Source organism: Pipistrellus hanaki (genome assembly GCF_964339955.1).
Source record: "Pipistrellus hanaki genome assembly, chromosome: 2".
Classification (NCBI taxonomy): domain Eukaryota; kingdom Metazoa; phylum Chordata; class Mammalia; order Chiroptera; family Vespertilionidae; genus Pipistrellus; species Pipistrellus hanaki.
The window spans coordinates 185,994,411-186,011,297 of record NC_140504.1 but is presented as its reverse complement, the minus strand read 5'-3'; the positions used below and the strand labels follow the sequence as shown (position 1 = coordinate 186,011,297).

The 16,887-nt window shown below is 40.5% G+C and overlaps 1 protein-coding gene across 1 annotated transcript; it reads left to right on the top strand.

Moving 5' to 3' along the window:
* The first annotated feature begins 449 nt into the window (after positions 1-449).
* Positions 450-16,191, top strand: TMEM50A (transmembrane protein 50A). Its single transcript, XM_084875178.1, has 7 exons — positions 450-607; positions 3,411-3,515; positions 4,500-4,612; positions 7,877-7,944; positions 11,241-11,333; positions 12,983-13,043; positions 15,692-16,191. Exons 2-7 carry the CDS (start codon positions 3,423-3,425, stop codon positions 15,735-15,737), a joined length of 474 nt encoding a protein of 157 aa, XP_084731304.1. The 5' UTR covers positions 450-607; positions 3,411-3,422; the 3' UTR covers positions 15,738-16,191.
* The last annotated feature ends 696 nt before the right edge of the window (positions 16,192-16,887 follow it).

Below are 16,887 nucleotides of genomic sequence, written 5' to 3'. Positions count from 1 at the left end.
AGGCTCCACAGGTGCCTCCCTTTCCAAGCCTCAGTACAAAGAGTTACTTCTCGCACCCGCAGTTGTGAGGTGCTTCCTAATTACTACTTCCGACTTCCCCTGGCCAGTTTGGCTCAGTGGCTACGGGACCGGCCTGCGGACTGGACTAAAGGGTCAAGGGAATGTACCTTGGTTGCGGGCAAATCCCCCGTCAGGGGGTGTGCAGGAGGCAGCTGATGGATGTTTCTAACTCTCTATCCCTTCCCTTCCTTTCTGTAAAAAGTCAATTAAATATATTTTTAAAAAGTTTTCTGATTTAAAAAAAAAGAGAGAGAACAGCGCGGGGGCAGAGCCCCGCCTGACCGCAGGCGGCGCCGAACATGCGCAGAGACATCGGCGTCGTGGGCGTGGCTCAGACACTAGCCCCGCCCCTTTCTCCTCCCACCCCGACGCCCCGCCCCCTGTCCCTGTCTCCGCATGCGCGTCCGAGACCCGGGGGTGGCACTGCTCCATCCGGGTATCCGGCGGCCTGTGGTGGTTTTGTTATTTTGCCTGAAACCGGGAGCGTGAGGCGGCCCCGAGTGGCACGACACCGGGCTCCGGACCGACTGCACGGGCGGGGCTGGACGTAAGTGTCGGGAGGGAGCGGGGGAGGACGGCCGCGCCGCGGCAGGACGGTGCTCGGACCCGGACTCTGAGCCGGCGGATGCTGAGTCGCGGTCTCCCACTCTGGGAGCTGCAGGCGGGCTGTGCCCGGCGGGACCTCAGGCTGCCTCCTTCGGAGCTGGGCCGGCGGCGGCGGCGGCGGAAAGGGCCCCGCGCCCGGACTCCGCCAGCTGCGGGCCGCGCCTCCCCGGGACTCAGGAGCCCTGACACTCGCCTTGCCGCCCTGCCTCACCGCTGGAGAAACTGAGGCGGGCCGGCTCCCCCGGCGAGCCGGACCGGCACCCAGACCTCCGCGTCCACACCCCACGCCGAACACCGCGCCTGTGGGCGGAGCTGGGCCGGCCTGTGCAGCCATAAAGCCCAGGAGCCGGGACCGGAGGCGGGGCGCTGGGAAGAACCGAAAGTAAACACACGCCGGCGTGCGGTTCCTCCCGGGGAAGGCTAAAGCGAGTGCATTTTCAAAATTAAGCTTGTTTTAAAGGCAAATCAGCCCTGGTTATATCGCGGTTTTTAATATTTAATTTTAAATAGGGAAGGCACAGTTGGATTCGATGCTCTTTATTAGGATACCATGTTTTTTAGACCGTCATGAGTGCTTGCTGCAGATAGCTTAATGGACGGCTTCAGGTTGGCTGTGGGGGTTTGGGTGTCTCTGGATTATCAGCGAGTTATACGTAATTCTGGCTTTTTCATGCCCCGAAACAGATACTATGGCTGTGTCTCAGGGCCATGTCTGTACAGCTCAGCTAGGAAGAATGTTTTATGTAACTTGGTCAACTATGGTAATTTAGTAGTGCATTTTTACATCTGAATATTAATTTCAATGTTGTATTTTCTTTTGGCTGGAAAATAGCTGTTAGAATCAGAGAGAGAGATATCAAAATGAAATGGGTGTTCTTTTTGTAGAAATGACACCAAAAGCCAGGCTTGGAGAAAGAAAAAATAATGAGGTGGTATGAGTAGACCTGCAGTGCAGTGTTTTAATTTCTTAATCTGAAGAAACACATTTTCAATAAAGTGTATAAATTCATAAGAGAAATCTTTTTCGTCTGCATGCTTTAATTCAGCAAAAGTTGATCATTTGTGTCTCCACTATGTTAGTGCTCCTGGACTATAAATATCAAAATAATATAATAACATAGCTTAGAATTAAAATTAATAATTATTATAACAATTTTAAATACTTGGCTATTTACCTTTGTTCAGATTGCTTAAATATACCAAAATGATCTCTTATTTTTTTATTGAGATATAATTGAAATATATAATAACTTTAGTTATGGTATACAGTATAATGGTTGGATATGCTTTATATTTCAAAATGTTCACCACAATAAGACTAATAACATCCATCACCATATAGTTACAACATTTCTCTTGTGATGAGAAATCTACACTCTTAGCAACTTTCAAATAATACAATACAGTATTACTCACTGTATATTATATCCCTCCCCAGGACTTATTTATTTTATAAATGCCATATTTTAAATTAAGAAAAATACTAAATAGGAAAAAAGGGAAAATAAATGAATCCAAATTTTGTTTTCCAAAGTTATAATGTGGAAGTTTATTAAAAGTTAAACAATGTTCTGAAGAAGTGTATGTAGCCAAACTACAATTGAACCTTGCGTAACATGGTTTGAACTGTACAGGTGGATTATAGGCGGATTTTTTTTCCAATAAATATACAGCCCTCCGCATCCTGGGATTTCCCATCCCAGGAATCCACAGATGCAGAGAACCTACTGTATGCATTGGTCTACACTATCCTATATAATGAAAGCCTAATATGCTAAGTTTCCAGTTGTCTGGTCAGCCAATCAAAGCATAATATGCTAATGATATGCTAAGGCTGCTCAACCTCTCCTTATTATATGCACTGACCATGTTGGGGGGAGGCAGAGTGCAGACAATTGACCAGTTGACCAGTCTCTGACCACCAGGGGGCAGACGCTCTGATAGGTTAGCTTACTGCTGGGGTCCGGCTGATCAGGACTGAGTGAGACGGGCTAGATATATACCCTGGAGCCCTCTCGTGGTCCCTCTCTGGCTGGCCAACCTCCCACATCCCTCCCTGGCCCTGATTGTGCACCAGTGGGGTCTCTCAGGCTGGCCTGCACCCTCTCGCAATCTGGGCTGAGGAATACCCCCCCACACCCACCTCCTAGTGTTTGAATTTTGTGCACCAGGCCTCTAGTTTTATGTAAGGGACTTGAGCATCCTTGGATATTTTTAAAAATTATTTTTATTGATTTCAGAGAGGAAGGGGTGGGGGGGGGGAGAGAGAAAAAAAAAACATAAATGATGTGAGAGAATCATTGATTGATTGCCTCCTGCACACCCCACTCTGGGGATTGAGCCCACAACCCAGGCATGTGCCCTTGACCAGAATCGAACCTGGGACCCTTCAGTCCACAGGCTGACGCTCTATCTACTAAGCCATGCCGGCCTGGCCATCCTTGGTTTTGATATCTTTGGAGATCCTGGAACCAATCTCGCTCCTCGCAATTCCACCCCCCCCGCCCCCCACCTCCCCACTGGTTACTGAGGGGCTATAGTTAAGTTTTTGAGGACTTAGATTTCCCACTGTATGAGTGTTGGGCTCCCCTAAACCCTCTTGTGTTCGAGGATCAACTGTATTTGTAACTTTACTTTCATTAAGTTATTCCTGAGCTATTAATTATTTTCTAAGAACATAAGTCAGGTGTGAAGCAAGTAAAAAGAAGTGCTTTATTTAACTGTTTTTCTTTGTTTTTTTTAAGTGACCTGAAAAAATGTCTGGGTTTCTGGAAGGCCTGAGATGCTCAGAGTGCATTGATTGGGGAGAAAAACGCAATACCATTGCCTCCATTGCCGCTGGCGTTCTGGTAAGTGTCACTGGTAATGTGGGTCTTCACTGTTTTGGTGTGTTTGTTTTTATTTTAAATTCTGTATGCTGTTTTAAATTAATGTTTTTCATTATATATTTGTCCTTGATAATATCCAGAACCAGATTCAAGTAAAATAAATTATCATTTGGTGTTAAATTGATTTTCGCATCCTACCTGAAACATCTGTGGACTGTACTGTAATCAAAAGGAAATGCAAAACTGCAGCCATTATTCACAATGTCAAGAGAATAGCTAAAATTCTATCAACAATAATTATTCTCCATATTACTTTGAAGCTTTGTTTTATTTTTCAATACATATATCTTTCTGGAGGCTTATAGTATATCAGCAGCCGGCTATTAAATTTGTCAGTTGGAATCTGAATCATTTCTTTCTCCTGCCATGAGATAATTGTACCTGATTTCTAGTTCCCAAACCTAGATTATAGACTTTATTATAAAAATATAAATAATGACTAAAGTAAACATAGAAAAGAAGTTCATGTTAATAGATATTCATTGTTGTCAGATTTAAGGGTGTTTAATATTTAATCCTATATTATACCATATGTAAATGTGCCAATTACATGTAAGAAATTGCTGGGACATTAAAGAAAAATTAGAAATTCATTGAAGGGATTCCTTCCCTTTAATGTCTTGCTTTCTGCCGAGACCGGTTTGGCTCAATGGATAAAGCGTCGGCTTGGGGACTGAAGGGTCCCAGGTTCGATTCCGGTCAAGGGCATGTACTACCTTGGTTGTGGGCATATTCCCAGTAGGGGGTGTGCAAGAGGCAGCTGATCGATGACTCTCTCTCATCGATGTTTCTAACTCTCTATCTCTCTCCCTTCCTCTCTGTGCAAAATAAAAATAAAAAATAAAAAAAAATTAAAAAAAAAAATCTTGCTTTCTTTTGAGCCAGTAATATATTTAGTTAATATCTGAAATTTCTCCTTGACATCACCTTTTTTGTTTGTTTTAGTTTTTTACAGGCTGGTGGATTATCATAGATGCAGCTGTCATTTACCCCTCCATGGAAGAGTTCAACCATTCATACCATGCCTGTGGTGTTATAGCCACCATCGCCTTCCTAATGTAAGCGTCATTGTCAGTGACACTATTACATAGGTTATCACAAAGTAAAACTGTTTACACATAGTTGAGTAGATTTAAATTTTTGAAATGTTGTGGAGTTAACAGGTTGGGCATTGTTTAAAAGTCATAATAGAAGACTTAAAAAGAAAAGCCACAACGCTCTTTTCCATTCTTCCTTTTACCTCTCCTCTTCCACTTCTATCTCCCAGCTTCTCTCAGCTGTCCTATTTCTATTCTATCAATGTTTATAACATTACTTTTAGGTCAGAAACCATGTACTTTGAATAAGGGTTTGTTTATTCATCTAACAAATATTTATTAAGCTTTTATAGTCCCAGACTCACTCTGCTGTAGAAACAGGAAATACAGTAGTGAATAAGCCAGGAAAATCCTTGACTTTTTTGGAATTTATACTCTAGTTAATGAGGCAGATAGTAACAAAAGAGAAATCAATTAAATCATAGCATGTTAGATAACGGTTAGCACTAGTGAGAAAAAGCAGAGAAGGGAGATATGAAATGTCAACAGAGCGTGTAGAGATTTCACACCAAGAAAGCAATGCCTCACTAAGAAGGTGGTTTTTGAGCAAAGACTTGTAGAAATGAAGGAACTTATCATGGGGAGGAACATATAAGAGAGGATCATTTCAGACAGCACAAGTACCAGGACTCTGGCATGGAGATCAGTAAGATTGGAGTGAAGGGTTCAGGTAATAAAAGCTAAAGAAGACTGAGGAAACTAGAGAAACACTAGAACAAAGTGTACCTCATGATTCTGGACAGGATACTTTTGCTATTAAGAGCATTACTGGGGAGGGAAGGGAAAACAGCATTATTGGGACAGTTGGGAAACTTGAATGAGGTGTGAAGATTAAATGGTAATTAATCCTTGCTCATTTCCTGCTTTTGATGATCGTATTGTGATTCCTTCGAATCAACTGCCTTGTTTGTGGGAAATACATATAATTGTATGCCTTGTTTGTAGGAAGTACAGTTCCTGGGATTGTGGGGGCATCATGTTAACAACTTTCAAATGTTCAGGGGCAAAAATTTGAATTGTACTTTTCTGTAAGTTAAGACTGACAAGGCAGGGTCATAGCTATTTAATAGAAAATTGTGAATTTTATTCAAATGACTCAGCAAGGAAAAACAAGAGCTAAGAACCACTAACGCAGGAACATCTGGATTTTTAAAAATACCGGTATGAAGCTTGCCGAAACCGGTTTGGCTCAGTGGATAGAGCGTCAGCCTGCGGACTGAAGGGTCCCGGGTTCAATTCCGGCCAAGGGCATGTACCTTGGTTGCGGGCACATCCCCATAGGGTGTGTGCAAGAGGCAGCTGATTGATGTTTCTCTCTCATCGATGTTTCTAGCTCTCTATCCCTCTCTCTTCCTCTCTGTGAAAAATCAATAAAATATATTTAAAAAAAATAATTAAAAAATATGAAGCTTGTTTTAAAATATATATATTTTGCCTGGCCTGTGTGGCTCAATGTTTGAGTGTCAACGTGTGAACCAGGAAGTCACAGGTTTGATTTACTGTCAGGGCACATGCCTGGCTTGTGGGATGATCCTCAGTAGGGGGCATGCAGGAGGCAGCTGTTCATGATTCTCTCTTACCCTCTTTTCCCTTCCTCTCTGAAATCAATAATAACTTATTAAAAAGTAAAAATAAAATATATCTATTTTATGTACTAGGTAATTTAGTTAATGTCATTGAAAATAGCCCTAGTTGGTTTGGGTCAGTGGATAGAGGATTGGCCTGTAGACTGAGGGGTCCCAGGTTCAATTCTGGTCAGGGACCCATGCCTGGGTTGTGGGCTCGATCCCCAGTGGTGGAGAGGGTGTGTGCAGGAGGCAGCCGATCAATGATTCTCTCTCATTGAAGTTTCTGTCTCTCTCCCTCTCTGAAATCAATAAAAATATTTTTAAAAATAATTATGAACATTTAAAAAATTTATATATTTTATTGATTTTTTACAGAGAGGAAGAGAGTGGGATAGAGAGTTAGAAACATCAGTGAGCTGCCTCCTGCACACCCCCTACTGGGGATGTGCTCGCAACCAACGTACATGCCCTTGACTGGAATCGAACCTGGGACCTTTCAGTCTGCAGACCAACATTCTATCCACTGAGCCAAACAGGTTTCGGTTATTAGGAGCATTTTGATCATTCTAAAACAGATTTGAGTCCTCAGTGGTTAGAGCATCAGCCCAAGGACTGAAGGGTTCCTGGTTCAATTCCTATGAAGGGCACATACCTCGGTTGCAGGTTTGATCCCCAGTCCTGGTCAGGGCATGTGTGGGATGGGAGACAACCAATCAATGTCTCCCTCACATTGATTTTTTTCTCTGTCTCTCCCACTCTCTCTAAAAATTGATGGAAAAGTATCCTCAAGTGAGGATTAACAAAAACAAACAAAAACAAAGTTTAGATTTGAATGAATAAATTTAGACTATATTATTGAAAAAAAATTAGGGTTCAAATATTCAGTACACTTATTGAACACCTACTATGTGTCAATCCCAGTGATAGATACTGAAAATAAAAATGGGGAACAAGCCCCTGCCTTCATGACACTTGTATTGGTATATGTGTGTGTGTTACATGTATATAATGTTTAACTTTTTAACTTGGTATATTGTGAACGTTTTCCCATGACATTTAAACATTTTTAAGGGTTCTAAAGAAGGCAAGGCTATCTCATTCTACAGTGGTACTCTATGAAAGTCAGCAAGAGACTTTTTTATGTTTCAAAGATCTATCAGGAAGTGAAAAAAAGATTTACCACTTGATTCTCTTTGTGTTGAGTATATCTAATATGTACAAATAGAAAACTAGATAGGACCAAGCTAAAGATTATTCTAGTCTTAGCAAGATAAAACTTTGAGAATTTTTAAAAATTGAGGTATAATTGACTATTTTGAGAATTTCACTCACATTTTAAAAGGCTTCAGAATCATCTAAAGGACCTGTTAAAACTCATATTGCTCAGCTGCAGACCCAGAGTTTCTGCTCAAGTTTGGATAGGGCCAGGAATTTTCTTTCTAATGTGTTTCCAGGTGGTGGCTGATTCTGCTAGTCTTGCAACTGTAACTACTGCTTTAGAGCATATCTGGACAAAGGGACTTGCTTAAGGTCATATGAATCTATTACTTGAGACTTCTGAGGCCTAAGATTAAATTTGAGGAACTCTGGCTTATTGTATCTGATAATTTGATGTCATGGCATCAGGAACCCTGAATTCTTGGTTTTATTTATACAGGATTAATGCAGTATCGAATGGACAAGTCCGAGGAGATAGTTACAGCGAAGGTTGCCTGGGTCAAACAGGTAAATAGGTACAAATAATGTCTTACTATGCATCCTTAAAATGAGAATATATATGGGAAGGCCACTTATCTAACTCCTTCAGATTAGGAATAGAATGGAGGTGTATCGAGAGCAGAAGTTGCAGGTTCCAAGGCATAAGGTAAAAATTGCATTTGGTTAGAGTGGCTTTAAAGTACAGAAGATGCAGTTTTGAATATGGAACCCTGTGCAAGAATGTAGACATAAGTGTTTACAGTAAAGAACTGTATATAATGAATATATATGAAAACTAGAACTCGCCTTACTTTCAGCTGTTCTATATAAATTTCATTCCCTTTTGTAACAACCTTATTTTATTGAATTAGCATTTTGAAATAGTTTAGAATCATAGGTTTTAGTGTCTGTTTTAAAATACACAACGTAAAATTTGCCATCTTAGCCATTTCTAAATGTAGTTCAGTAGTGTTAAGTACATTCACATTGTGCAACCAACCTCCAGAACTTCTTTTTATCTTGCATACTGAATATAATAATAGAATTTTAGTGTGTTGGTTCATCCAAGCCCTTCCTCCTCAGCTGAGAAAATCATGTCCCTGGACTCCATTGCCATGCACCTGAGGTAGACAGCATACAGGACATGTGTGGCACAGTTTCCTAGAGTCCAGTTTGCTCAAAGAATTGAGGAGACAAATTTTTATTAAGCAATGTAAATGGTAAACTGAAAGTATTACATCCATATAGAAAAAAACATGGATGGATATAGGCAAATTGCAAGTTTTTTTGTTTGTTTTTATAATGAAACTAGAGGCTCGGTGCATGAAAATTCATGTACTGGAGAGGGGCATCCCTCAGCCCGGCCTTTCCCCTCTCACAGTCTGGGAGCCCTCAGAGGCAGGAGGTGACCCAGCAATCGGGAAGGCAATGCCCCATCACACCTCTGCTGCTGCCACTGCCGCCAGTGCAAGCCTCGACCAGCCCTGGTTACCTGAACCTTGGGCAGCCGCCATCTGAGGCTTGCCTGTGCCTTGGGCTGGCCCTGGGCAGCTGGGGGGCTGAGGAGACTGGGGGACTCCAGAGGCAGGTGCACAGAGCTGCCGGACCCACCTAGGGGCGGGCCTGACCATGCCACATGCATGCTGCCCTGGAAGGGGTGAGGGGACTGAGTGCTGCCATCTTGTGGCTGTGGGCATTGCCATCTTTGAGGATGTGATAGTCAATTAGCATATTCCCTCCTATTGGTTGTAGACACAGCCATAGTTGTGAGGGTGTGACAGTCAATCAACATATTCCCTCTTTATTAGATAGGCTATGAGAAATCACTAGTCAGCTATGATCTCTCTTGGTTTGTTCGCTGTCTTCACAGATGAACATAAGTAGAAGAGATACAGACACACACACACACAAAAAGGCTAATATGCAAAGTGTCACCTCGGGAGTTTGTCTGGTCTCTATGATATGCACTGACCACCAGGAGGTGGTGTAGAATGAAGGGAGGTCCCAGCTGGCAGCCAGAAGGAAGGTCCCAGCCAGCAGCCAAAAGGCCCTGATTGGCCCTGATTGGCCCTAATCTCCGGCCAGGCCTAAGGACCCGACCCATGCATAAATTTCATGCACTAGGTCTCTAGTAAGACAATAATAGCTAGAACTAAGACTAGAAGAATATGGCCATCATCACATCTTTAAATAACATTTTTTAGCTAGCATAGCTTTGTAAGGGTCAAAGACAATTGTGTGTGTGTGTGTGTATTTTAATATCACATCTATGAGTAACAGCTTATTTATTTTGTAACTATTATTTTATTCTATCTAATAAAATAGTAATATGCAAATTGACCATCACTCCAAACACAAATGGCTACCTCATGTGGTTAAAGATGACTGCCCCCATATGGACACAAGATGGCTGCTACAAGATGGCCAGCAGGGGAGGGCTGTTGGGAGGGACCAGGCCTGCAAGGGAGGCAGTTGGGGGCGATCAAGCCTGCAGGGGAGGGCAGTTAGGGGTGACCAGGCTAGCAGAGGAGGGAAGTTGGAGGTGACCTGGCCTGCAGGGAAGGGCAGTTGGGGGATACCCAGGCCTGCAGGGGAGAGCAGTTGTGGGGGACCAGGCCTGCAGGGGAGGGCAGTTGTGGGGGACCAGGCCTGAAGGGGAGGGCAGTTAGGGGTATACAGGCTGGCAGGGGAGCAGTTAGGCATCAATCAGGCTGTCAAGGGAGTGGTTATGGGGTGATCAAGCTGCAGGCAGAAGAGGTTAAGGGCAATCAGGAAGGCAGGCAGGCAAGCAGTTGGGAGCCAGCAGTCCTGGATTGTGAGAGGGCAGTCAGACATCCCTCGAGTGGTCCCAGAATGGAGAGGGTGTAGGCTGGTCTGGTGAATTTCATGCACCAGGCCTCTAGTGTTTGTATATGAAATAAATCTTTATATATAGCATTCTATTTGCCATCCTAATTAAATAAACTCAGCTCAGAGTTCAATTTAGGCATTATAATGATTTTATAGCAGATCTTCATAAATATTATTTAAATATGATTTAACTCTTCCTCAATTAACATAATTTTAATGCAGCTTTTCTAAGTGCAAGCCACAATAAATATGTATTTATTTTGCTGTCAAACTCCCTGGAAAGTGAAATATAACAGTGTTTAGATTCAAATATCACTGAATATTAATCTTTTTTTTTTTAAATATATTTTATTGATTTTTTACAGAGAGGAAGAGAGAGGGATAGAGAGTTAGAAACATCGATGAGAGAGAATCATCAATCAGCTGCCTCTTGCACCACCCCTACTGGGGATGTGCCTGCAACCAAGGTACATGCCCTTGACCAGATTTGAACCTGGGACCTTTCAGTCCGCAGACCGACGTTCTATCCACTGAGCCAAACCGGTCTCGGCTGAATATGAATCTTTTGAAAGTATACCTATGTTTTTGTTTGAAAGTTCTCTTGGAGGACTTTAAATTTTGCAGCACTATTTCTAAAAATTATGAAAAATGAGTCTCTATATATGGTGAAACATATTTTGTAAGACTTTTATTGGACAGTTGAGGACAGTTTTTTTTAGTGTAGATATTTAGGGAAAGTAAATATAGGCACTTAAAATACACAGACAAGCCAACAAGAAAAAGGCCAATGTTTTCACTATTGAAAGATACTCAACACATCTGGTATTTTTATTTTAGATTTTAATGATAACTACACATTTTTTTTGTTAACGTAATATGGTAAGTAGTTTTTATTTTTTAAATTTTTTTAAAGTTAATGGAAGTGACTGCTACCATCTGAAAAACAATTCTGGTAAAATGTTATTTCTTTTAAGGTGCTCGTATTTGGCTGTTCATTGGTTTCATGTTGGCCTTTGGCTCTCTGATTGCATCTATGTGGATTCTCTTTGGTGGCTATGTTGCTAAAGGTAAGAGAGCAGCTTATATTTTACTTCAATGGAATACTGAAGTTGAGCATTACAATTGGTTATTTTTTTCATTAGCTTTTTTCGTATAGCTAGGCCACCTACTAGCAATACATTTATGCTTGGGAACTCCCCTCTTCCTGGCAGTATTTTGTTTTGTTTGGTATATTTTTAATATCCTGGAGGGAATGGGACATAGCTCCAAGCCTTGCTATTCTTTAGTTTCCAGAAACTCAAAAGCAGAATATATATGTTCTCCAGCTACTCGGCAGATTTTATTTGCTGAATAATATCCATGCAAAGCTCTAATATTCTAAAATTAGAATTTATTGATATAATAAATTTCTGATAATGACATCATTTTCTTTTAGATAGAAAAGTAAATTGACATTTCACGTGCATCTGTTACATGAGGCCAGTATAAGGCAAGTTCAGATAAAGGCCTGCTCTTAGATCCTTGGCTGAAATTTTGCCTGAGGGATATCAGAAAAATATGAAAAACCTTTTAATGTTTCCACATAAAATTGACTCTTTATCATAGTGAAAATACAGCATTACTGATTTGTAGAAACTGGACTAGCAGAGATATAATCTAACCCTTTACTTCTTTGAACAAAATGTGGTTCTTGAACTAAAATCATGAGTTTCCTGAATTTTTATTAAAATCTTTTAAATCATACAGATAACAATGATAGGCATTTTAAAATATTTATATCTTTCTTTTGCTTATATGTTTTTTATTAAAATCATGTTGCCAAAAATATAAAAAAAGAAAAAACAGAAAAAGGAACTATAATAATCTTACTGCTGTTAAATATTTTGGTACATTTTCTTTGGTCTTTTCTGTTTTTTGTGTAGTTATAATTATAGCATAAATAAACTCTTGAAGCCTGCTTTTGCGTGTAACGTAATATGGTAAGTAGTTCTCTTGCTGCTACAAAATCTTTGTCACCATCATATTAGAAAGACAAAAAATTACTTTTTTTATTTGAATTGCATAATACTTGTTCATTATAGAAAACTGAACTATAAAAGAGCTCAGAGAAGAATATAAAATTACTGTTAATTCTTCTTTCCCAGATATAACTATTAATACAGAGTTCCTTTTTATAGGAATGTGTTTATCTCAAAGAATCTTTTAAAAATATATTTTTATTGATTTCAGAGAAGAAAGAAGAGGGAGAGAGAAATAGTAACATCAGTGATGAAAGAGAATCATCGATTGGCTGCTTCCTGAATGCCCCCTACAGGGGATTGAGCCCACAACCCAGGCATATGCCCTGATCAGGAATCAAACTGGTGACCTCTTAGTTCCTGGGTCAACACTCAACCACTGAGCTACACCAGCTGGGTGTTCCTCAGCACATTAAACAGTGTCAAACATAGTATGTACTCAGTATTTGTTGAATGAAGGGAGGGATCTGTCAACTACTAAACCAATACTAGACTCTGTCATGTATTATATTATGTCATTTAATACTCAAACCAACCATAGTTACCAGCAAAATCAATTGTATTAGTAAAATTGATACGCATCAGATTATCAGAAACTAAAATATTTTGAGATTATAAATCTCTAAATGTTATAATTATTATTAATATTTTACATTATCGTTAGTATATTATTATTATTATTATTATTATTTTTACAGAAAAAGCCGTAGTGTACCCTGGAATTGCTGTATTTTTTCAAAATGCCTTCATCTTTTTTGGGTAAGTTTTGCTTTTTTTCATCTTTTCTTTTTAATGCTTTCTTTATAATAGTTTCTTTTATGCCATTTATATATTTAGTTGTTTTATTCACCCCTGTTTAGTGCCCCTCTATGTTATTATCATAAAATATAAAGAATGAGATTTTTTTTTTAAGAATAATTTATTAACTTTTAGAGAGAGAGGTAAAGAGAGGGAGAGAGCTGAAACTGGTTTGGCTCAGTGTGATAGAGCGTCAGCCTGCGGACTGAAAGGTCTTGGGTTCGATTCCGGTCAGGGGCATGTACCTGTATTGTGCGCACATCCCCAATGGGAGGTGTGCAGGAGACAGCTGATCGGTTTCTCTCTCATCGATGTTTCTAACTCTCTATCCTTCTCCTTTCTTCTCTGTAAAAAAATCAATAAAATACATTTAAAAAAAAAAGAGAGGGAGAGAAAGACAGAAACATCGATGCTCTTTCTACTGCCTTCTGCACACCCCCATCGGAGACCATGCCTGCAACCTGAGCATGTGCCCTCGATCAAGAATTGAATCAGCAACCTCTTGGTGCAAGTGATGGTGCCCAACAATTGAGCCTCACAGGCCAGGGCAAGAAATACGTGTGTGTGTGTGTGTGTGTGTGTGTATTTTTTTTTTTTATGTTTTATTGATTTTTTTTTTTTTTTTTTTACAGAGAGGAAGGGAGAGGGAAAGAGAGTTAGAAACATCAATCAGCTGCTTCCTACACATCTCCCACCTGGGATGCACTCACAATCAAGGTACATGCCCTTGACCACAATCGAACCTGGCACCTTTCGGTCCTCAGGCCGACACTCTATCCACTGAGCCAAACCAGTCAAGGCCAAGAAAGATATTTTAAATACATGGGTTAGTTTGCTGCCAACCTTTGGAATATACATTGATTTTTAAAATTGCTACCACCACCCTGGCCAGGTAGTTCAGTTGGTCAGAGCATCATCTTGATAAGCCAAGGTTGCGAGTTTGATCCCTGTTCAGGGCACATACAAGAATTAGCCAATGAATGCATAAATAAGTGGAACAACAAATCAGTGTTTCTCTTTTTCCTTCTCCCTCCCCCATTTCTCTCAAATCAATAAATAAAAATAAAATTTTTAAAGAATAGAGAAATAAATTAAAGAGAGACCTGTTAAACAAGAATCAGAATGCTTTTTTATTATTCTTTTTTAAAAAAAATGATTTTTAGCCGAAACTGGTTTGGCTCAGTGGATAGAGCTTCAGAGCCTGCGGACTGAAAGGTCCCAGGTTCCATTGGGGTCAAGGGCATGTACCTTGGTTGTGGGCACATCCCCAGTAGGGGGTGTGCAAGAGGCAGCTGATTGATGATTCTCTCTCATCGATGATTCTAACTCTCTATCCCTCCTCTCTCTTCATCTCTGAAAAAAAAAAAAAAATCAATAAAATATATATATATATATTTTTTTAAATGATTTTTAGAGAGAGAGGGAGAAAGCGAAATGGCGATGTGAGAGCGATATGTTGACCAGCTGCCTCCTTCACACCCTCTACTAGGGATGAGGTCTGAAACTTGGGCCTGTGCCCTGACCAGGAATTGAACCAGCAACCTTTTGGTGCACAGGTCAACCTTCCAACCAACTGAGCCATACTGGTCAGGGCTGTAAATCCTTTTCTAACACATTCAGACAGAATAAATTCTCTGTTTCTGTGCTCCCTTAACATTTGCTATATATACCTTTTCCCTCCTCCCCAATACTTACCACATTGGATCATCTAGAATGTGAGCAGCTTGCCCTGGCTGCTGTTGCTATGTGATTAGAGCATAGACCCGTGCACTGAAGGGTCAGTGGTTCAATTTCCAGTCAAGGATACATACCTGGGTTGTAGGTTTGATCCCCTGCTCTGGTTGGGCATGTGTGGGAGGCAACCAATCAATGTGTCTTTCTCACATTGATGTTTCTCTCCCCACCCCCTTCTTCCTTTCCGCTCCCTCTAAGAAATCCTCTGGTGAGGATTTAAAAAAAAAAAAAGGAACAACTTGAGAGCAAGGACTATATCTTATTTATCTTTATAGCCCTAGCATCTAGTACCTAGTGCCTTGATACTCAAAAAAGGTTTCTTGAGCCCTAGCCAGTTTGGTTCAGTGGATAGAGTGTTGGCAGAAGGATCCCAGGTTCAATTCCTGTCAAGGGCACGTGCTCAAGTTGTGGGCTCGATCCCCAGTAGGGGGCGTGCAGGAGGCAGCTGATCAATGATTCTCTCTCATCATTGATGTTTCTTCCTCTCCCTTCCTCTCTGAAATCAATAAAAATAAATAAATAAATAAATAAATAAATAAATAAATAAATAAATAAGGCTTGTTGAATGAATTGATGAAAGTCAGGCATATAATGGTTACATATTAAGCCTTGATTAACTATTTAAGAGTGACATGTCCCCAGTACTCATAGTTAAGGATGTGGGACGCTGCTGATAAATAGCACAGCTGAGCCCAGTGGAAGAATTTACTGCCTTAAGAGTGATCAGTTTCTTATTTGATAGAGAGCATGGTTTTTTCATACAGCTCATCAATTATTCCCATGATTGGTGCTAGTTTCCCATGATTCTAAGTCTCACAAACCTTTGCTTTTCCCAAACTTAACTAGTCATGTAATACTTCTCGCTTTATTCACAGGGGACTGGTTTTTAAGTTTGGCCGCACTGAAGACTTGTGGCAGTGAAAACATCTGATTTATTGCTCCTGTACAACAGCCCTGCATGGGTTTGTTCCATTCTGTTTTTTATTTTTAATACTCACTCCCAATCTTTTGTAATGACATTTTCTAAACTTATTTCTGAGTGTAGTCTCAGCTTACATTTGTGTGATACTAAAATCATGAGAAATCACTATTTAAACAATAACAACAAAAATCTATTGTGGTATGCATTTGAATAACTTATCAAATGTTAAGGAAAGGTATTCCATGTAAGTTTTGTTAAGTTTTATCATGGCATAATTGAAAAAATAGAAAATTAGAAGAGAAATTGTGAATACATCTTATATGAGCATTTGTCATAACCAAGATCCAAAATGCAATTAAAGTGCTCTTAAGATATTATGTGTTTATTTAAATGTGGGCTCTTCTGTGTCAAATATTAAGTGAAATATAAACATTTTCTTGTTTTTAAAAACTATTCAGTGGTCAGAATTCTTTCTCACTATACTTTGTGTTGGGTTTATTCAGTTTTTCCAAATTCTGGAAATGTTTCAGTGCAAGTAAGGAGCTATTAAGTCTCCCAAAGGGTGAGTGAGCATGTCGGGAGCAGCTCCTGATCCAGCCACCAGGCTCCTCAAAAGTGCCCCTTCTGGCCCTAGCTGGTTTGGCTCAGTGGATAGGGCATCAGCCTGCGAACTGAAGGGTCCTGGGTTCAATTCCGGTCAAGGGCACATGCCCGGGTTATGGGCTCGATCCCCTGTAGGGGACATGCAGGAGGCAGCCAATCAATTATTCTCTCTCATCATTGATGTTTCTTTTAAAAAAAAAAAAAAAAAAAAAAATATTTTATTGATATATTACAGAGAGGAGGAAGGGAGAGAGATAGAGAGCTAGAAACGTTGATGAGAGAGAAACATCGACCAGCTGCCTCTTGCACACCCCCTACCAGGAATGTGCCCGCAACCAATGTACATGCCCTTGACCAGAATCGAACCTGGGACCTTTCAGTCCGCAGACCAACGCTCTACCACTGAGCCAAACCGGTTTCGGCTCATCATTGATGTTTCTATCTCCCTCTCTCCCTCTCCTCTCTGAAATCAATAAAAAATATATATATATTAAAACGAAGTGTCCCTCTGTGCCACTGATCCGTCATCAACTGTGCCACCTGGTT

Excerpts from the sequence above, each read along its gene's own strand:
- TMEM50A (XM_084875178.1), top strand. The coding sequence starts at position 3,423 with ATGTCTGGGTTTCTGGAAGGCCTGAGATGCTCAGAGTGCATTGATTGG. Across the intron at positions 7,945-11,240 it reads AGGTTGCCTGGGTCAAACAG|GTGCTCGTATTTGGCTGTTC; the intron begins GTAAATAGGTAC and ends ATTTCTTTTAAG. Across the intron at positions 13,044-15,691 it reads AATGCCTTCATCTTTTTTGG|GGGACTGGTTTTTAAGTTTG; the intron begins GTAAGTTTTGCT and ends CTTTATTCACAG.